General features: G+C 41.0%; 1 protein-coding gene across 3 annotated transcripts in view; it reads left to right on the forward strand.

Annotated features, from left to right (window-relative positions):
• The window catches only part of shisal1b (shisa like 1b), a 61,715-nt gene extending 39,192 nt beyond the window's left edge, over positions 1-22,523 (forward strand). For 2 of the 3 annotated variants that reach the window (XM_032589068.1, XM_032589077.1), the window contains 2 exons: positions 300-513; positions 5,076-5,385. In XM_032589068.1, coding sequence (XP_032444959.1) covers positions 300-513; positions 5,076-5,385 — 524 coding nt within the window. Of the gene's footprint in view, positions 1-299; positions 514-5,075; positions 5,386-18,951 lie in introns of those variants that run through there. The other variant, XM_032589087.1, reaches the window with a different exon arrangement.
• Positions 22,524-22,592: the final 69 nt, after the last annotated feature.

Raw genomic sequence — 22,592 nt, forward strand, 5'->3', positions numbered from 1 at the left:
GCTCGCTTCGCGTTCCTCTTATTATCACATGGAGTCTTTCTGTGTCCAGCAGCTTCCAAAGCAAACAGCCAAACAAAAAGAACAACATTAAGTATTCTGAGGTCTTCCAGTGCAGCAGCTGCAGGCTGCGAGACCTTTCCTTTAAGAGCAGTATTCCAATCTATAAATCTAATAAGGGGTTTCAGAGCCCGGAGATAAACACAATTTTCTGCCTCAAAGGTCATGAGTTACATTTGCTCTGAGTGGATGGATCTGAAAACAGCAACAATGACTTGTCGTGTTCTCCTCCGACGCTGCAGCTCTCTCGGCTCATTACCGGGTGTGCGAACCCTACTTCGACCATAAAGGGCGGTACCACTTTGGATTCCACTGCCCGCGCCTCTCAGACAACAAGACCTACATGTTCTGCTGTCACCACAACAACACGGCCTTCAAGTACTGCTGCAACGACACCGAGTTTCAGATGGTCATGCAGGTCAACCTCACCACCACCTCAGACGGTTACGCACACAAGTAAGTCCGCATTAAACTGCCTCGTTGCCTGTTTCCTTGTAAGGCTTTTTAAAAGATTCGTAAGTTTAATCAGGGTGAAATGTTGTAATAAATGTCTCTTATTATTTAAACCATCCTCAGCACTCTGTGCAGAAGGAAGCATAAAGGGATCTTCACATACTTTTGGTGATTGTGCAAAAACTCTATGGCACTTTTGAAAAGTCACACACCTTTGAAAAAGAAAGGTTAAAAATAAACCCAACATGAGGGTTGTATTTGCGAACATAGTCTTAGATCAAAGACAGACTGGGTTGATTTAATATCACAGGCTTGGATTATGGCTTTAGAGCAGCATACTGAGCAGAGTTGAGCCGATATTGTATCAGGTCCTTAGAAAAATTTAATTTGGACCCCGGTTTCCAAATATGCCCATTGGCATCCACCACAGTGTGCACGCACCATCAGCGTGAATGGAATATTTCTTTATTAAAATAAAGAAAATTATTTCTTTGTGAATTTCTTTAAGCAAGACTGTTTGTGTGTTGCAAATTCAAGAGCCCTAGTTTCATAATTTTCTACCAAAGCAAGATGAGATTGGATACATTCAGATATATGGAGCTGAGCTTTCAGCTCTAAAATGTGTTAAAAAGCCTAAGATGAACTTAGCCAGCGTTAGCTTCTGCTAGCTTCTTGTGTGCAAGACGCAAATAATATTCAGAGAACAAAGTCATTTTCCGTTGTGAACTAGAATCGCTATGACAACCCAGTGACATCTACATTGTTTCACCGCCTTACATTTCTTATTTCATCTTGTTAAAGAGATTCAGTGGAGTTTGATCAGGTCGTTGTACAACTTGTTAAAAATGAAGGACGACGAGAAACTTTCTGTTCTCTTCTCTAATAAAACAAACTGGGTCACCAGTGTTTGATTAAAGCGACCCAAATTGCGTCCAAACAACATCAACAGAGCATTCGGGCTAAAAAAAAAAAAAACTATCCACGCTGTTTTTTGTTTTCTTTTTAGTAAATATGTGTCACGGTCATGTCTCGGGAAAAATCGTGTCAGACCGAGCAAGCAAACACTGTTAGGCTATAAATGGATAAATCGTGTAGCGACATCATTCATTCATTTACTTATTCATTCTCCTTGCCATCTTGTTCGTGGTGACAGGAGGGGGGTTTGGCTCGTCCCAGCTGTTACTAAACATGGCACACACACGCACACCCACCCCCACACACACACACACAAAACAGAACATCAGTCAAGAAAAAACCAAATACCCTATCTTTTTTCTTCATTTTTCACCAAACTACATTACAATGTACAGGTTATGCCCGTGTTAGCTGACTGAAATGGGTGCTGCTCAGTTCATTCCTTTGTTATTTTGTACCTGTTCAAGTGAACAGATCATTCTGGACTTTTTATACCGACCAATTTGGCAATTAGAGTAATATTCTATTATCTATGGTCTAGGGCAGGGAAGTGTGGTTTTATGACTCTTCCAAAATGACAAGAAAAGGTGCGCGCTTTTGAGAAATTAATGTACATGTACAAATATGATCAATTGCTAAAATGATTTTTAAAAGTTTAAATATAGATAAAAAAGTAAACAATACGCAATGGTGTAAGTTGGGGCTTGCAAATGGTTTGTTTATTGATATGAAGTGTATGTAGGAAGGAGCCCAACCATGGATATAAAATGGAGGCATAAACAGGAGCTGTTAATTAAAGCGACTAGTGAGAAAAAGGTGGAGGCCGTGATTCTTCAGCGACTCTCCGCCTGCAGCTACGTTGGACCAAAAGGTTTTAAACCGCAACTTTTGCAAGAGGACCGACTTTCTCTTCGCCGTCCCGCTCGTTGACACGGTTCACCTTTTGCTGAAGAGGTTCGTCGACATTGAGCCGCAGCTTACAGAGAGGCATTCAAAAGCATGAAAGTGAAGAGCAGATGCTGAAAGCACTTGTGGCGATCGGCCCACCTGCCCGCAACACTGCTGCGCCGACGCTATGTCCTCTGTTATGTTATTTTTTTCTGTCTAGTTTCTATCAAAATACAGTTGTTGGATGGAAAGGATTAATAGTTAGGTCCGTACTGGCGAGCCGTGGTACGATGTGCCTGGAGGACGGGCTTTTCGCTAGCAGGCTGAGGTGATTTCTGCTGCATGAAGGACACAGAAAAACCGTGGCTCTCATTCTGTGGGAGCTCTCAGTGGGAGGTTTAGGTGGCAAAGCCACAGCCTTTTGTACTAATGCCCTCCCAGTATGCAGTCGATTCACGCTGCCCCTCTTTCCTCCCCCAGCAGGCCGTGGTATTTCGGTTTTAGCATTGGGAAGCCCAGTGAGCAATTCTTTCATCTTGGCTCGAAAGGTGATGGGCCTGCGGGTTTGATATTTACCACTGGCAAAGCTATATAAAAAAAAAAGAAGAGAAACTGGCCCCAACTCTGCTCTCTTCTCACACCACATGGTGGAAATGTTATTACAGGTTGGAGGTTTAGCGCTGCAGGTGTTGAACACCAAAGGGCATTTGACCTTTGAAGGAGTCGTCAGGGTATGTAGAGTAAAAACAGGAGCTGAAAGGAAACGCAAAAAATATTTACTCCCCTTCGACTTTATTAACTTTGAAAGTGGTTACGAATACAACTTTCGAAGTACTATGTGGTGCTCCAACACAAAATAGTACAGTTGAAACAGTGAAAAAAAAAACTCAGTAGTGTGGCATACACATCAGTAGAGATGTGTTCGTCTTTGCAAAATAGAGCAAGTTTAGTCAGACTGGACAGTGAGTGTCTGAGAACAATATTTTTCAAGCATCGCCTCAACTGGATATCAGTACAGACTTTGAATAGGCCCTTCAAACACAAGGATATGTTTTGATCTGAAAAGCCTTCTGTTTTAGCTTCGGTTGTGTGTTTGGAGATGTTGTCCTGCTGGAAAGTGAACCTCTGCCTTGAACTCAGGCTTCTTTTTTTTTTTTTACAGTCTCTACCTCCTAGCCTGCTGCATTCAGCTCTGAGCTAAAGAAAAGCAACCCAACATCTCAATTCCCATTTCATCTGGTCAGAGTACACGCTTGTTCTTTACTGTGTCCTTAAATGGATTAAGGTCATACGACATAAACTACTGCAGTCATGGCTTCTTATGACTTTATTCCAACAATGTGTGTTGTTTTTTTGACTCATAAAGATCAAAGTGATGGGCTGCACAACCAGTTTTCCTGTCAACCGATTCTCTCTTCTGAGTTCTGGATATTTCCAGCTCCTCTAGACTGCTGCAAGGCAAACTGGCGGAGTCACGTTAAAATGAATCCTGGAAAAAAACCAGGCAGGGAAGGTAGAGCTGTTGATAGCTGATGAATTGCATCATCTACCCTCGGAGGGATTTAAGTTTACGTATCTAATAACAAGTCGACAATTTCCTCCTAGCAATGAGCATCATTTCCTCCTAAACACATATAGCACCGTACTGTAAACATTTCTCCTCGACGCGTCCCACAAGATTTAATAAGTGTTTGTTTCTAACTCAGAAGTGGGAAAATGCAGGTGAGGTGAGCATGCATTGTCTCAGATCTGAGAGCAGAGGCAGCAGTCATCTACCCTAATGCACCTCCGGGCAGCTCAGCACATCCATTTGAAGCAGTTTCTTCAGATTCATATCTACAGGGCTCTGAGATTTCACAACGTAATAGGATTCACTTGATTTGCTAAATCTAGAAGCATTTTCACATCACGGTTTATCACGCCGTTAATCAGTGCGGTTACTATAATTGGATAGCGAGGCAAATAAAATTTGCTTCCCTCCAAATAAATCTCTATTTTCAAGTAATATTGAGTGTCAGCTCCTCATCTGAGTCAGAGTAGGTTTTTTTTTTTGCTTCTTCTTTCTTTTCATCCATTTGTGGGATATTCCCCCGACTAAATGCCCTCAGTGCCAACTCGAGCAGAAATGTCACACTCAGAGATAATTTAATATCCCCCGTTTGCACAACGGCCTGGTCTCCCACTTCTCAGGGAAGCTTATTTTCTGAAACTTTTTCTTCTTTTTTTGGGCTCGTTTCCCTTGTTAGACTTTATGGATGCTGGTAGACTAAAGTAGTTCAAATGTGACCCACATAAATCTAGCTGGATCATGTAACGCGTGGAAAAAGAAATTTGTAAGAGGTGAAACATAAGAGCTGAGATGTTTGTTGGTTTTTATTTATTTTATTTATTTTTTGTCGAAGCCAGAATGATGGGGGATTAAAAAGTCTCTTGCGCTAATTAAATTCTTTGTCCAATTTGTGCAGCTGATTTTAAGAAACTGCAAAGGGAACAGATGGAGGTTTATATTTATTTATCTGTTTTTGAATTTGTTTTTGTTTTTTTGTTTTTTTACCAAGGGAGAATTGGATGAACATCTTGGTCTTGCCAAGTGAATAGCGAACGTTCACACCTGGCAGCACCACCATAGCCTTCGGGATTTGGGAGCTTAGCTTTTAGAATATCAAAATGGAAGCTCTCGGCGTGTAAAGACTCTTAATCATCATCTTTTCCCAGATAAAGCCGGGCTGTTGCTCCCCGTCTCTCTCTCTCTCTTCTGGCAGTAATTACACAGCCCTGGTCGGCGTGTGGATCTACGGTTTCTTCGTCATGGTGCTGCTGGCCCTGGACTTCCTCTACTACTCAGCCATAAACTACGAGCTGTGCCGGATCTACCTGGAGAAGTGGGGTCTGGGCGGCCGCTGGCTGAAGAAGGCCCGGAACCAGTGGCACCGGTCCATGCCCGAGGAGAGCGAGGTCCAGGCCCAAGCCCAGCCCATGGTCCCCAGCAGCCACTACCAACCCAGACACAGCCTCAGAGGAGAGAGCCACAGCCCGACGCTCCTGCCCTACAACACGTCCACCGCATGGTGAGTCTCTTGACACGGCACATACAAAGGAGTAGGTGTAGTTCAATGATGTGATATATAGTGCTAGTGAGATACACTGATTACATTTTAGTTGATTTACAATCTTCAAAGTTGTACAAATTTTTAAAAATATCTGTTTGGGTGTTTGCCCTCTTTCGGATTCTGGTGATTCTTTCTTTCTTCAGATCATCAAACAAATTCAAATTTCGCACAAAGATTACCTGAGTAAATGCAAAAATGTTTTCCAAGATTTGCTTAATTTCTTAGAATTAAAAAAAAAGCTATCCCAACCAACCAGCGTTTGTTTTTTGAGACTCTTTTAGATGACCGCGGAGAAGGTTTGGTCCACTCTTCTTTGTAGGACTGTTTTAATTTAGCTGCACCACAACATGAATAGTGATAAACAAATTAATTAATGGTTTAAGGTCATGCCACAGTATGTGAAGCAGATTCGACTCCAGGTTTTGACTAGTCCACTTCAGAGTCTTTTACCAATCCAGAGGTGGATTTTTTTTAAAGCTCTGATTCCCAATCTGATCATCCTGCTTGCATAACCCATGTGACCTCATGTTTAAGATCACAAACTGATGTCAAGAGATGCTTCTTCAAGTTGTACGAGTAGAAATCAGAATTCCTGATCAATTATAGAAATAAAAGTCCAAAAGGTGAAGTACTCTGTTGCTTTTTCTCTTTTCAGAAAGTTCTCGTTTTATCTCATTAGTCCACAGAATATTTTGATGATCAAGACTTTTTTGTTTGAGATGGGTCTTTGGGCTCAAAATGTTTTACAACTTGCTTTGTAAGCCATTCCAAATGAACAGATGTTAATGTCTATTTCTTGTGCTCTTGAATGGGTTTAGGTCGGGTCATAATCTGTCGCCTTTTGATATCTTTCAGCCTACTTGTGAGACGGGTTTGTATGATTGTTCTTTTTTTTGGTCTCGCTTTAAATAGGCTAATGAAAATGAACTCAACCATCCCTAAGAAGTGTGGCACATCCCTTATTTATGGAGAATTTAACAAGGGGGTATTTATTTTAAATTTATTTCCCCACAACTAAATCTTTTAGCTGTATGGGACACTTAAGGAGCCTTTCTGTGGTGAACGGTGATTGATTATTAATGCTAGGAGCAGAGGCAACATTACAGCAAGTGTGTGAGAGGAGTCACTGTGACACAGGTTTTCGGAGTTAAGTGGGATTTTATGGCGTGTAGTCACCATGACTGCATAGGTCACATGTTAAAGTGCCTGTAGCATCTTGTAATTTAGCACAATTAGTCCTAATTACTGTCAGAATTCATATTATGCAGGGTTTTTTCAAAGAACTGGTAATGGCTGTGGATAGGAGGGATATCCTGTAGTGATCAGTGTTGCAGTGAACACAAAGAAGCCTCTGACTGAAGAGCAGCCTGATAAAGAGGATGTTCTATCTCTACAAAAGCATCGTGCTTTTACTGTTATCTAAAAATCACACTGAGATAAAAAAATGGCAGTCTTGGTAAACAGCAGACAGATGATCAGTTGAACAATGACAATCAGTTATTTATTTATTTATTTATTTATTATTTTGCCTAAACATTGTCAAATAGGCTCTTCTAGTCAGGTGCAAAAAATACCAAAATGAAAGCTAATCACCTTCTGATAGCATAAATAAACTATTAATCAAGAGCGCTGTGAAACGCTTCTGTAACCTCTGGCTGCTGAGAAATAATTAGGGCTTTAAAATCTTTCCAACACATCGCTTGCTACTGGGATTTTTTTTCTCTCCTAGCTTTTACCGCCACGCCCCCCCAAAAAAAAAAAAACCATTACAGCGTACTAGTTTGTCAGAGCCGAACATCTTCATGTTACTTGGCCTTTTTACCTTCGCAAGGCATCTGGTTAATGTCACCACGCAGTTCACTGCCACAAGATACTCCCCAGTGGGAGCTTTAGAGCAAGCATGCTCATGTTTTATCCAATAAAACAAGCTATGCAGCCCTTCCGTAATAAACATAATAAATATAGTTGCTATCCTTGGATATTCCTTCTGAGGCTACGGCGTCTCGGTAACAGCGGGCTGAATGCAGCGGAGGTTTCGTTACGGTTAATGGTCCAAATATCTGATTTACATGATTTCTGGGGGGGGAAAAAAAGCGGTCTGCTAAAAACCAATCGATGCTAACATATGGTTAATATTTGTTAATATTTGCTGCAAACAGACAGAAAAAAATCTCCACAGGTGTATTACGTAAATCTCTGTGGAGTACAGCGCAATGTGATTTGTTCTGCTCTGATAAGCACATTTCCAACATGGATACCGTGTTGCCATTTGGAAGAGAGCAGTGAAGGAAGCAGATGTTTGGATACCAGTGAGGTGACTGACTTCAGAAATGTTGTTTATCTCTGTTTTCAAAAGAACATATATATATATATACTTTATATATATATATATATATATGTTTTGTTTTCTTTGTAGTTTGTGCTTTATTATTTCAAGAGCAACATGGCGGGGAAGCCACGAGTCTAACAGCATAAATAACAGTGTTTTCAGAATATCTCCTGTGAAGTCAACAGGGGCTCCAGCATCCAGCTCAACATTTAGTTTAGTTTAGTTAAAGAGCAAACACGGAGATAAGCAGACTGCACACAAACTGTTACAGGCAACAGCAGATAAAATCAACACTTCTTCCAGGAACAGAGACTCCCATCCTTCTGTCCTAATAAATGTCTTCCTGCAGAGCATTTAGCCTCCATGTCTGTGAATGCCTGTTGGTTTGAGTTCATCCAGCGCCTGTTTTAGAAAAAAATGGTCTGGAAAAAAACTCCTTCAAGCTAAATGAAAGTATTCTGGGTCACATAAAAACCGCTTTTTTCTTTTTTGTGGTGTTTTCTTTGGAAAACACCATCCTTCATCCTTTCTGTGTTTATTTTTATTGCTTTTGAGAGCAGTCAGGAAGACTCAAGGTGCATCAGCCCCACAAGTGAACGGAGTTAAGACAAAATGAGATGATTTACGACACCCTGAGTGAACCGCGGAGCGCAGTGACTGGTGGGGGGGGGGAACATCTCCTCCTCTCTTGCCAGACATTGTTCAAACTTTGATGAAAAAGCTGCAGAATCGAGGGAGCGCGGCCCGAACAAACATCCACTTTTGCGCAGGCGATTTTTCATCCTGGTCTCCGTCTCGGATGCGGCGCGCCCATATCTCTCTGACCGGGGTTCGGTCTCTTCCTCGAGGTAGACGTGTCTCTTGGGCCGTGATAATTTAATGTTGCGACGGTTTGACAAATGGCTAGGAGAAGCGGTGTGGACTGCGTGGACCCAGAGACGGAGGAGTGGGGATGCTGGAGAGGGGATCTGGAGACCCCTCTGCTGATGGAAACGCGGTTAACTTAGACTCAACAGATCCGTAGAGCCTCCTCATTAGACACAAAGTCTGTTCGGGATGATGGGACTCATCAATCCTACACTGGCTTAGGCTCCTCTCTAATGCCTGTGTGCCAGCTTTTGGGTGGATTGTGTTACAGTGTTGAAATACAACAAATTAAAGGGGGACCTAAAATTGTTAACCACTTCACCTTGTAAAAGTATTTACATCCTCAGCTGTCACATTCAGCAATTTTAGCACGGTTTAATTAGCACACATCTACAATTACAAAGTAGTGTGTAATTATAAAATGGAAGGAAAATGATCAAAATGTTTTACAAATTGCATCTGAAAAGTGTGGCGTGTAATTGTATTTAGCTCTCGGAGTCAATTTGTGGAACTATACTTCATTATAAGTGCAGCTGCGGAGCTATTGGTGCGTCTCTACCAGCTTTAGTTCTTCTTATTAGAGACTCTGTGATTTTCCTCCAATCCACAGAGAGATTGCCATACTTTCTCCTTTGGGATGTTTGGGTTACAATCCCACTTCACGGTTCCACTAATTAAGAAAATTGTAAAGAGTTCCAACTGGATTTAGGTGTGAACTTTGACTGAATCATTTTAGCGTAGAAAAGTGCTTTAAATTAAATATTTTTCATTGTAACTCTGGCTTTATGTTTAGGGTTGTTGTCCTATTTATGTAATTTTAAAAAACCCCAACAGGTTACTTATTGGTCAGCGTTTAGCTAATCTTCCTATCAACTCTGATCATATTCTCTGAATCTCCTAAAAAATAAAAAAATAAAAAAAACACCCCCACACAGTATGATGCTGCCACCACTAAATCCTCTTTCACATAACATAAGTTCAATAACCCACAAATATGAGCCTGTTTTTGGCTGATAATACATCAAAGGTCAGGCTTCAATCAAGCTAGCTACATTGAACCGAAGTGAACTTGGACTGAAAATGAGCGTTACATATAAAACGAATGTCAGACATTCTGGAGCGTTACGCTGCAAGTATTTTTGTCTGGTTTCTTCTGCTAATATGAAAAACATTTTTCCTACTTTAAGTGGAGGGGGAAAAAAGTCTGTCAGTTTAACCAGTACTTTTTAAAATCTATATTCACAAATTATTGCAAAACAAACTTATGTATCTCGCTGAAAAGTTACTTTTAAGTTCTTTGTGTCTTATTTCAAGTGTACTGCGTAAAAACATCAATGGCATGTGTTGCATTTTAAGTTTTGTTCTACATCTTTGGTAATGAAGAAACTACCACTGGCTGAAACCCTGTGATCTGTGGCTAAACGCTGTTTGCTTTGGGTGTGTGTTAATTATTAACATTAAAACAGAAGAGAGGTTGATTTTCAGTGTGTTTGCCTTTTATCCACCAGCCAGATGGTTGGCCACTGTAAACATTACATCACGCTGGCTAGCCTTCTACATTTTAGCTGGACGTAATAAGTGAAGGAGTCTGTTAGGAGCACTACGTTAAAGATTTTATTTCACAAAAGCTTGTGAAAACCATGTACGCTACGTTGTGTTGGTATGTCAAGGAAAAAGCCAGTAAAGTACATTGAAGTTTGTTGTACTGTGATAAATCTGGAAAACTTTATGCTGTGTAAACACTTTTACAAGGCAGTGCCTGTTTAGTTTAACAAGGGAAGCCAACGTCAACGCTCTAAAAAAAAAAAGTCAAACACTAACTTGGTCGAGATTGATGTCATATCTTGTCCGAGATGTGTTGCTATAAAAAGAGTATCTGCTTTCTTTAAAAAAAAAAAAAAAAGAAAAAGAAGAGGAAAGAAAGCAGCAGGCCGGCTCTTACCAAAACCTAAAACAGTTCTTGAACAATCAGTAAAGCGACATGACAGATGCTTGGAGCTAAATGCAGTCACAGCCAGTTTCTCGGGACGAGATTAGAAGCGCGCGTTTGCAGTTTCACACGTTTAAGCTCTCCTCTGAATGCTGATAATGCTCACACTTCTTCTTAAAAGTGTTAAGCAACCAAAATGGGCGACAGCAGGCCGCAATGGATGATGCCCACGCAGTGCGTCATCAGGTGGCCCCTTGTTTTAACTGTGGGAATCTTTTCCCCCTCCACCGCCAGGGGAGACTGCAGGGAAACGGTTCAGAAGCTAACTGGGTCCACTTGGTTTAACATCAGCTGGGCCAAATGTAAATACACAGAGTGTGGGTCAAATCCCAAAACTGGCTGAGCGGCATCTAAAATCAAACCCCGGTCTCACGGAAACTTGGGCATCCTGCACCGTATGGCTGCCAGTGCGGCACGGCGATCCAGTCGAAGTATCCGCGGACGGAGAAAGTGCAGCTCGGCGTTCGGCAGAGGGAATACTGCTCTCTGTTTCGCTACGTGAGCCGGCTGGTTTACACTGCTGCAGATCTGCTGGGGGTTTCAGTGTAGGCGGCTTGAGAAAGCGCTTCTACTTTCTCTCCATGGATACCGTTTATTAAACTCCGCCATTCAACATATTCACTTCGGATTGAGCAAATATGGAAAACTTAATTCTCGCTCTTCAGCAAATTACGTTCAAGGGGAAAATATTGAGTCCACCCGATATTGTGGTTTATCTTGGTTTTATTGGAGCGGTGCACCGGTTCTTTGCATACAGGAAATTGCCTGCAGATGGAAGTTTACTCACAGGGTAAATGGGAAGCCTAATGGCAACGACATCCGAGATGGTGATTGATTTTTATTTTTTTTCCCCTAAAGCTTGTATCTGATTTTTCTTTCTGCATTAGCATACAGCGTGGCCTGTGAAACGGCTAACTCCTACAATCAGAGCAGCTAGTTTGATTGATCTATTCAGGTCTGTGAAGCAAGGCGTATCTCAGAAACTAAAGATTCTCAATCAAGGCAGTTTGTTCCTCTCAGAATGGAAAGACCGAAAGAAAAAAAACAACACAAACCTCAAGACAGAATTTGTTGAATAATTGTGGAATCGTTTCTCCACAGACTCACTTCATGTCCTTTTGCCAAAAGGAGCTAACGAAGAGACAACCCGGGACAGGATGTTACAAATCTAGTCAGATTTGAACATTTTCTTCTTTTTTTTCACAAAAACTCCAGTGTTTGGTGTGGTTTTATGTGATAGACTCATACAAAGTAATGCAAAATTGTTGTGAAGTGGAAGGAAATTGATTAATGACTTAAAATGTTGCCTTCATTTGTGTTCAGCCCACCTATGTCAGCGCTTCGCTAAGGCGCCTTTTACTGCTGTTACAGCGGTTTTTCTTACAGACTTAATTATATAGAGATTTTTACACATTATCATGTAAGTCTTGACTTCGACTAGGCATTTTTAACAAAGGAATACAAACTATTTAATCGTAGTCTGGCTGTTTTTGCTTGTTATCCTGCTTGAAGGTGAACTCCTGCTTCTCTGCCTCTGCTGAAGACATTTTGTTTTGTTTTTTTTCTCTCGTCACTCTTATTGTCCCTCATACTGTCAACATATTCTCCCACCTGAGCTGTGGATCTCTGCAGCTCCTCCATGCACCTCTTGGCTACTTTGCTGCAAGGTATTGTGTCAGAGTGGGTTGAGTGCTACGAGTATCCACAATAACTTTGAAACTTTCTTTCCTCGTCCTTACCACTTCATAATGTTGCACTGTTTTCTAATAGTTTATCAGATAAAATGCTTGGAAGTTTGTCGTTGCAGTCGGACAAAATGTGAAAAAGGTCAAGGCGTGGACAGTTTGTCCACTTCAAGTTCCAGGCGCTGGCGAAGCTCACCTCCGTCTGGGTTTCACAAAACCGAAATACTGTAAGGGAGCTCGCGCTGAGAATCGTCTGCACTCGTTCAAGACTCATCCTGTATTCTCTTTGTAGAACATCCACTCTAAGATTCTGCAAAAATGATCTGATCAGCTGCTGACATTTAAGTCCGACTGGATTTGGTTTGTGCTGCAGAAATATCTCGAGCGGTAAGATAAGACACATTAGAGGTTTCTTTCCTCGTGTTTGTTTTGCAGCAGATAAAAAAAAAAAAAAAATGCACGAGTCATTATTGGTTTCATGCAATCTGAGCATCTGCCAGGACAGTCATATATAAAAAAAATAATAATAATAATAAAACGGAAAGGAATAAGATGTTGGGCAACGTTAAGTGACACCGCTGCAAAATCAGCCAGAGCTCCATATTGAATCCCTTGGCGACTGATAAGTCACTCCGCACTGAGAAGCAGCAGTACGTCCGCCCACTCGATCTGGGCTCTGAGCTCAGTGGGCCAGCTGAGCTTCACCATGTGGAGACCGGTCCGCGCGAGATGACATCTGTGGCCACATTTGGCGCGCGCACCTGACTCACCAGGCGTCGCAAGCAGAGCTCCCTGTAGTGACTCAGCGTTACCATCCGTGTGTAGTAAATCTTATCACCGTCGCCATCATTTGCGTGGTGTTACATCACTTACTTTCCTAACACCTGCACTTCAACATCTGCTCCGCAGGAAGTGACGCCGAGCTGCCTCAGACTCTGGAAGCTAAAACAAAACATTTAACCTTCATTTTAAATTTTTTTCTGTTCTTTTCTTTTCCGCAGCGTGATCAAAGCCTCGCTCTGCCTGCTGCACATTGGCGTCCATCTTTGAACCCACCGGTTGGTTTTCTGTGATAATAATGGAACGGTGCATTATAATATTATCCCTGGCCTGTCTGTCCACGGAGCAGCACGCCAAGACCTTGTCCAATTAATGCAGCCCTCCATGTGGTTTGAGTTAATTAACATCATAGATGCTACAAAGACAGACGGACACAGAGCTCTGTTGAAGGCAGAGAGTGGGCGAGCAGGTTTAGGTCTTTGAAAATGCTACATTTAGCTTTTGCAGTAATGAAAACACGTGGGATATCTGCAGTATTTAAAATTTTACTTTGGTCTGTACAGATTTGCAGGTCAGTAAATTAGAAATAATTTAAAATGAGGCTCATTTCGTTAAGTGAAACACCAGGTGTTGGTTCGGAATTGCACATTTGAAAGGCTGTTCAGGTGTAGAGGAATTAAGGCTGCAGTGTAGGTGTCAGAAAAGTGAAACCTGATGTTGGTTGTTTCTTCATGTTTAATGTAGATGGCTTCTTTTCCTCCTTTTGTCAAACCACCTGTCTTCTTTACGCAAAATATGGAAATTTGGAAATTAAATCCCAGTGTAAAATGAATCTGTATGCGGGTTTCCAATTTTTGAATTCCTGAAATAAATTGCCTTTTCGACGATCTTCTGATTTATTTATATATCTACATTCACCAGTTTGTAACTGCTTAAACTGAATTCCCCTAAAACAATAAAATAGCTTTTACACAAAGCCCAATTCTCGGAAAAGTGGACAGCTCATTGTTCCCAACTGCGGCGTGCACGTGGCTCCGCCCATTTAAGCAGAAGAGATCGGTGGATGTGATTCATAGGACGGAGGTGGGCTTGGAGTCCTGACGAGACTTACAGACTCCTAAAATATTCCTGTAAATTTAATTGCTTTTTGAAAAGCAGAGCAGCCCTGTTTTATTGGCTCTTCTGTTCGCTGACTGTGAGCTGAATTTAAAAACCAATAAGCTTTTTCTTTTTTTTCCCCCATATAAAGAACAATGTTGACCAAAAGGCTCAAAGAGCACCAGCTCTTAATCGTAGACGGTGTCAACCGTAAAGCGAAAGCCTCTCTGTGTTGTTCGGTAGGAACCAAACCGTCTCCGTATCGACGGAGGGATTTAATGATGCAGACCCGTGCCCTCTGAGTAATAAAACGGCTTTTAGGAGAGTATAAAGCACCGTTGGTTATCTGCTTGTTATCTGCCTGCAGTCTGTTTGAAATTACCTTCACTGCATATCCAGAAAAGTCTTATCTGTTTTTTTTAAAGAGTCTTCCTGACTGTGAGGACTCTGCTTGTTCTCTGACACGCAGCTGAGTTGTTGTCATGGTCATTTAGTCATGCACATAAACTGAGATAGTAATATTTATTAAATATTACCTACTGAATGAAATATGTTTCCTCTAAAATTGTTCCAGATTTGCTAAGACACTTCAGATAAATTTATTAGATGTCTTAAACAGAAGGTAAACTTTTAACTGAATGTTAATTTAAGACTTACACCATATTTTGTTGAAAGTCAAAAGCAGCAGCAGCTGCTGGCTTTTCCTTGTTTGAAATCGGCACTTTTAGCTTCGGTTTCATTTCCTTCAAAAATAAGCAAACTCTCCAAGTGTTTTCACATTTTGTTGAAATTCAACCACACATTTGATTTACTTAATAAACGACTACACAGGGATTTTACATGATCTGAACAGTGTGGTGGACATTTGCTTTCAGGCTACTGAACTAACACTTCAACCAAATTGCATTTCACTGCTGGGCTTTGAGCAGTTTTCTATAAAATCTCAAGAAGTTTGTGTTTGTAATTTGTCTAAATGCAAAAAGAACCAGAGGTATCAATACTTTTTTACAGCGCTGCATCTGATCCTCTGTGTCCCTCAGCATTATGGTTTACCCTCATAATGCTGAGGCATTATGTGTCCTTACAGGTTCCATTTTCAGGTCAACGATATTTATCTCAGACGTTAATCTGCTTTTAGATACTGGCGAAATCAAATTTCTGGGTTCTTATTAATTTAATTTCTTTATATTTTCCATCAAGTTTCCCTGTTTTCCCATCAGGCCTCGGTCCTGGAGAGTACATTTTTGAGGCGCTCAATGATGACCACTGCTTTTGAGCAAAACATGAACGGACACCTGTTTATAAAAACCCACCGGCCAGTTTCTGTTGTTCATAGATCTGAAATTTCTGTTTTATTTTATTTCGCTTAACCTTCATTTTACCAGGAAAGTTGGTCGAGAAGAACTTTATGATTGACAACGTGATTGCTGAGTTATCTTTAAGAATTCAGAAACATTGGATAAGTTATTTGTGCTGCGATGTTACAAGACAAAACATATATACATACATACTGTCTGCTCTACTAACATAAACTGATTTGTTATCATTGCTCACATAGTGACTGTGAACTGAAGGCTGAAGCCAATTCTCCAACCCAAAACCTGAGGAAACGCTGCCACCATTTAAAAAAATCTCTAACTTGGGCAGATTTTCACCACATTATTCAATAAAATTCATTTGCATTTAAATGAGCAATTTAATTTGAAAATGTTAATTAAATGTTTTATCATCAGCCATCCCATATGATTACTTTAACTGATTAGTCATCCTGGGGAAGACTAGCGAGGGCAGCAACATGTAATCATCTTGTCAGCTGCTCTGGTACATCTCTACATCCGAATGCTTTGTTTTTCTTTGTGGAGAAAATGTAAAACGGGGCTGTCCGCCTTTCACTGGCGAGGACAGCATGTCAGACCTGAGAAGGCCTCAGAGTCAAAGGCAGCAGGGTGCTGCTTATTTGTCTCCCTTTGTTGTGATGACAGTCTGAATGTGCACTAAAAGGAGAAAAGGATGTAAAGAGGGGAGATAATTTATTCACCTCCTGCTGACTTTGTAGGTTTTTTCACAAAGGAGTTATCAGCATTAATTTTTTTTGTGGTAACTTTATTTTAAAAATCTGAAAAGAAAAAGTAAAAAACTGACTTCCGCTCCATTGAGTGAAATAACATTTTTGTCCGCTTTCGAACCACAGCTTGGTTCTTATTGCAGGAGCATTTGTTGGTAAGCACAGCAGTAAGAGTTTGTTAACAGCTGCTTGGCAGCTTACAGCTCCAGATCCCTCCTACAGGTTTTTATTTTCTTTTGTTGGACTGAGATCTAGAGACTGGCTCAGCCACGCCACAATGTTGATCTTCCTTTGTCGATGATACGATTTGGGTTGGTTTCATGCTGGACGACTGCATCCGCCGTGATGATGAGGAAAGAAGGTTCACAGACACCGAGCTCGTCCTGCGACCCCGCAACGCCGTGAAGCCGGACACACACCGATTCAGTTCGGATTCGTTTTTCACGGATCCGAACTTAGTTTTTTGTTTTACCAATGTAAAACAAACCCATAATCATTACTTCTTCCAAATCATGGCCAGTTGAGCTCATGCCTAAGAACTTGAACTAAGTCTGCGTTCACACTGCAGCCTGAAGTGACCCAATTCTGATTTTTTTTTTTTTGACGTAATGCGACCTGCATCCGATCTTCTCATGACAGTCTGAACAACGCAGGTCGGATATATTTTTTTAAATGCCACTTGGGTATCCGATTCAAATGTGACCTAACGTCCAGGTCTCATTCTGAACGTCACTGATACTCAACAGTTCCCACTATTCTGTGCGACAGGAAGAAAAACAACAACCATGGTGAACTATAACGAGGATTAAGTTGTTAATATGCTGCTCCGGTTGGACGACAACTTCAAATGTGTAAGCTGTGCTCCACTGTTATCATCCATGTTTAACACAGAGCACTAATTCTTTTTGATGGCGGTTGGCCAAACACTGAGAATGCTGACGTTATTGCGCCCTCTACTGCGCATGCGGGACACTTTCAGATCGTTTGCCGTTCACATTGCAGAACACATACAAGGTCGCATATGTTTGGCAGTGTGAACGGCCACAGCAGAAAAAATCCGATTTGACCAAAAAGTCAGAACTGGGTCACTTCAGGCTGCAGAGGGAACCTAGTCTTTGTCTCATCTGATCACAGTATATTTCCCCCCCCCGTCTTTTCTGAGTCACTGTCAAACTTTTGATTTTACAATGACTGTTTTCCCAACGGTGTTCTCGGTGACTGCGACTACAACTGCCTTCAGATCAATAACAGGCTCTTCCCGTGCAGCTGTGAGCTAATCTCCGCCTTTTCCATGATCATTCAAAGCGCAACAAAAAAAAGTGAGGGATCATAAATCTCTGCATGAAGCAAGAACTGTCGCCTAACTTCAAACTGATGGATGACGGCGATGGATGTTCATTTTACGTTTCAACTATTTCAGAAACTTTGGATAAGTTATTTGCAAATATTACACCAAGTGTGATCACCTTTGCACAAAGCTGTTGCAAATGTCTGATAACTTGTATCTGATGTCGTTTGGCAGCTGCTTACACACAACATACATTTAGAGGACTGAATCCTGTCGGATAACAACCGAGCACAAGTCAGACGTCTGGTTTGTTTGTAAGAAATAAAACCCGTCATTCAGTTGGTTGCTAATAATTTCACCCTTTTGTCATATTTTTCTTTATTTTTGCAGTTTCGGTATCCATTATGCCCAATATTTTTGGTTATATAATTGTGCCTCCTTTTAAAGCAAGACATCCTCTATGGCTCAATTCATACTCATCAATGGGACGTCTCAGATTTACTATGGCAACCAATCATGGAAATATGGTTTTATGGCTCCAGTAACTCTTATCTCTATCATAAGTAACTCTTATAAGAGATAAGAGTTAACTCCAGTAACTCTTATCAACAAGAGGGCACATAAATGTTTTGGTTGGATGGGTTTTTATATTTTAAAAATGAAAGAGGCACAAACACTGATCAAAGCTACACAGAAAACACAGTTTTCAGGAAATAAAGAGCCATTTTATTACGTTACGCAAGAGATTTTTATAATTAATTCCCTTGATTCATATAATAACAATTCCATTAAATTGGAAAAAAAGGAAAGGAAACTAAATGTTGTGACTCATATTATCCCAGTCTCTTCAAAGATTTGTTGTAGGTGCTGGTTGCTGCGGGCAGAAGGATCTCCTGCAGCAGTCTGTGTTACACCAAATAAGAAGAAGCCTCTGACTGAAGACGCTCTGTTGTTGGCAGTCTCATTAAGAGGATGGTTACAGTTGTCCATGATGTTTTTCAGTTTATAAAGAACGACTTACTTTAACATAATATAAAAATGCATGTAGTTAAATTAGATGAGCATGAATTGATTTGCTTACAGACGGGAAATGGCAAGTAAGGTGGGACAAAATGGCAATTTGTGATACAAATTGACAAATTAACCTGGAACACATTGTGACAAGGAAATGAATATTACGTTTTGTGTATCGTGTCGATTCTTGTTTGGTAAGTCATCTTTTCACGTCACAATAAGACCACTGGAACTGGCCAATAAATTATAAACCGCTCATTGTTTTTATGCAAGAAAACTCGATTTAGCTCTTTAATTAGCAGATGATCAAACAACTAGTTCCCCAACTGTGTCATATTTTAATCTGAGATGAATTCGGTTTATTTTGACCTCATTGCTGTTGTTGTTGTTGTTGTTTTCTCCTTTTGAACAGAATAATGCTGCGTGCTGAGTGGACAAACGGAAGAGTAGCAACACCTGGTTTCCTTATACAGAACAGAGGAGATGTCCCAGAACCCCTTCTGCAGTGTGGACTGCAGATACGTCACCACCTTCGGCCTGGCCATACTGTAGTAGTTTGTAGTGACTACTGCCAATACGTAATGAGCACAAGCACCCGAGGACGGACAGAAGCAGGTTTTTGGTTTTTTTTTAATCTTTTTTTAGGAAGAGATGATCAAAGAGGACTCTTTGAGCTGCAGTCCCAGCAGAGGAGAGACGGGTTCATTTTACTGCTCAGAGGGTTTTTCGTGATCCTTTAAAAGCAGCCGGCGCGGCCCGGAGCGACGAACTGGAAACCCGAAACCCCGCCGGCCTACAGACACAGCTCCTCTTTCTACAGTAGATATAAGATGTTTATCACGCCGCTGTGTCACTTTGTGTTCAGTAGCAGTTAGACACAGTCGTGGATTATCTATTTGGTGAATTATTTATGTGAACTAGTAGAAGAATTTCTATGAGTGGCTAACTTTCTGAACATACAACAGCTTAGGTTGATGCTGAGCATCTCACTTAGAATGTCTTTTTGGTTTTTTTTTTTGTTAAAACCAGACAAACGTGTTCTCAGTGATGCTAAAAAAAAAAAAAAAAAAACATAAGAAAATGTTTTAACTCCTCCTTGACAAAGACACAGCATCACAGTTTATCCTCTGGTGGTTTCATGATCCTGACATGAAGTCCTCCAAAGGTTCTGTCTCTTCACCCAGAACATTATTGAAGATCAGGGACGGCTTCGCAGCAGCAGCAGGAAGCTTTATGCCAAGTTAAACACATCCACAATCCTTGGTGACAAGCCTTCAGACCAACAACAAAGCCAGGCCGATACTTTTAAGGTTAGTTTGTAATATTACGACTCGTCTGAAGCTGTACAAGCGGCAGCTTCGTTAGCAATATGATGCAATCGATTAACCGGAAGCTCCTTTATAAGGAGCACTCTGTATCCTGTACTGGTCATTGATAATTGTAAGAAATTAGCCATGACTTAAAGAAAAAAAAAAAAAAAAGAAAACCATCCGGGCCCCGTCAACACTGGCAGCAATAATGTACAGCAGCCTAATCAGAAAGATGAACTGGTGCCATGAATCCAGCAGGTTCTGACTGGGGAAAACCCCTCACCGCAGACCGCGTGTGCTTAGAGGAGAAGGAAGAGAAAAGAACATGTTTGTATTTCAGAGTAGAGGACTCGTAAGAAGGTCTCCAAAGATTTATGTGTCAGCTTGGTAGGAGCTAAATTATTACCGCTTTGTGGAAGAAAACTGTACAGGAGAGTTGCGTCCAGTCAGAGCTTTCAGACTTAAAGTTATTTACTGGAGAATATAAGTCAAAATGCCCTCCATTATTTCCAAGTCTCTTTGTGTTGGTTTTACAAAACAAAAGCCTAAAACCACAATACAGTGCCTTGTAAAAGTGTTCAAACCATGTTGACATTTTGAAAGGTTTTTTACATCACAACCACACCCTCCGATGTATATTTTTGGGGATTTTATGTTGTAGAAGAACCCTAAAGTTGTTTATAACTGTGACCCGGACGAAAGATATTTTGCCCACGCTTTGAAAAATAGCTCAAGGCCGAACTTGTGGATGCCGCCGCCATGTTTCTCTGTAGCGGATGGTACATTCAGAGTGATCTACTGTGTTTTCCTCCAAACGTAGTTTTTTTACATGTAGCCAAAAAATTGATCTTGGTCTCGTCTGATCGGAGAACCTTGTCGCTCATGTATGCATAACCCCCTAAACACAAAATACGGCAAACAAAAAATAGGAATTCCTATAGCTTTCTTTCAATAATAATCCCTTTCTGTCTTCATGCCACATAAAGAGCAGCTTCTCCCACCTGAGGCCTTCGTCAAACATTTGGATTTACACTGAGCTTAAGCCGAAAGGCAGCTGGTTGCCCTGGATTTTATTTTAAATTCTCAGAAAATACGTCGAGGTTCGTGGTTGTGACGTGGCAAAGTGTGAGAAAAACCTCGAGGGGTGTGAATGCCTTTGCACAGCACTGTAAATGTATTGATTTATTTTGGATTGACGAGTGATTATAAACTAGTTAAATATAACAACCTACTATTGCGATTTCACAGTGATTTTAGTACCTGTTAGTCCACTGCCTGTTTTGCCCCGTTAATGAATGAACTGCTTCGCTCGAGTTTTATCTTAAACTATCAGACACGTCTTCAGCTGTTTTGTCCTTTTGTTGATTTATTCACCCAGTCATGTCCCATTTAGACACACTTAACGATCTGCCACAGTGGACAAAGTCATAAAAACTAAGTATTCACATTTAAATGGCTTAAAGGGACATTGGAGTCACTTTTGCCTAGAATATTAATTACAGAAACACCAAAGTGATTCCTAATTGACTGACTAAAAGATATAAAGACGATATTCAGCTCTACTATCATCTGAAGGTTAACACTTTGGGCCGACTCTGAATCAGCTGCTGAATCCAGAAAAGAAAAAAAAATCCTCTTTTGGTGGAAAAGTCATACAAAGCATCTTGTGGTCATTAGACCACTGACTCCAAACAATTTGGTGGAGCAAAAACCAACCAGATGGAGGATTTGATTCTTTAATCTCAGCGCTCCATGAAGTCGGCCAGCGTCATCCTTTACCCGTTATCTCCAGTGATATTCAAATTTGCTGAACCGCTAGAGCAACTTAATTCCCACTTTCAGTAGCTGAAGTTTAATTGCGCGCTTGCCCCAGAAGACTTGTGCCATCAACTTCTAGGGGGCAGAGAAGAGGCGGGATGTGTCCAAGCGAAATAATTGGCCCACAGCTCAGTTCTGGCTTTAAATTACTCTCTCTCGCTCAGAGTGTGACGAACAGCAGCAGCAAACAGGAAGGTGAGAGCTTTAACAGGGTGCGGCAGGAGAATAGTCCCCAAATCTGGATCAATTTAGAATTACATTCATGTATTTTTTAGCACTGTATGATTTTTTTTTTTTCTTTTTACATATCACTGGTTATAAAATGCATTAGTCTTACCCAGGAAATTTAAATCGAAAAGTAGTAGCAGGGTCTTGGATGGAGTTCATCATCCAGAGACGTTTTTAGGAATCCTAACTTGTTTTCAATGTTCTGACCTGGTTTCCTGTGATGTTTTCTGTTTCGTCCTTATTCTGGCCTGACGTGATGTGGTACTGTTAATCGTATCAGCTCAAGCCTTTCTCCTGTACTGAAAAAAATAAATAAATAAACAGATGTGGGGGGGGGGGGGGGGGCGGGCAAAGGAAGCACACAGCTGTTTCCGTCTCTCCAGGTTGTCATGGTAACAGTTGCCTTACAGTTAAATCCCCCACCTGTACACAGAAGCTTTGTAGTGGTCGATACCTCACTTTTCTCTGGGTGTGGTGATGAAGACGATGGTGTGCACCGCGTTCTGTCTATGTACCTCCTACTAGATAGAGCGTAACTTTTTCAGTGAGATTGTAATTGCACTCGTTGACTTTGTATTGTCACAAAAGGGAGAAATAATAAAGTTTTATCTTTTCCAGTGTGTTTAAATCCCTCTGTGTGAAGTTAGTCTCTTTGACAAAAGGAAGGAAAATCATCAACAGGACAATGAGTGAAGCG

The sequence above is a fragment of the Xiphophorus hellerii genome, chromosome 2 (assembly GCF_003331165.1).
Source record: "Xiphophorus hellerii strain 12219 chromosome 2, Xiphophorus_hellerii-4.1, whole genome shotgun sequence".
NCBI classification, from domain to species: Eukaryota; Metazoa; Chordata; class Actinopteri; order Cyprinodontiformes; family Poeciliidae; genus Xiphophorus; species Xiphophorus hellerii.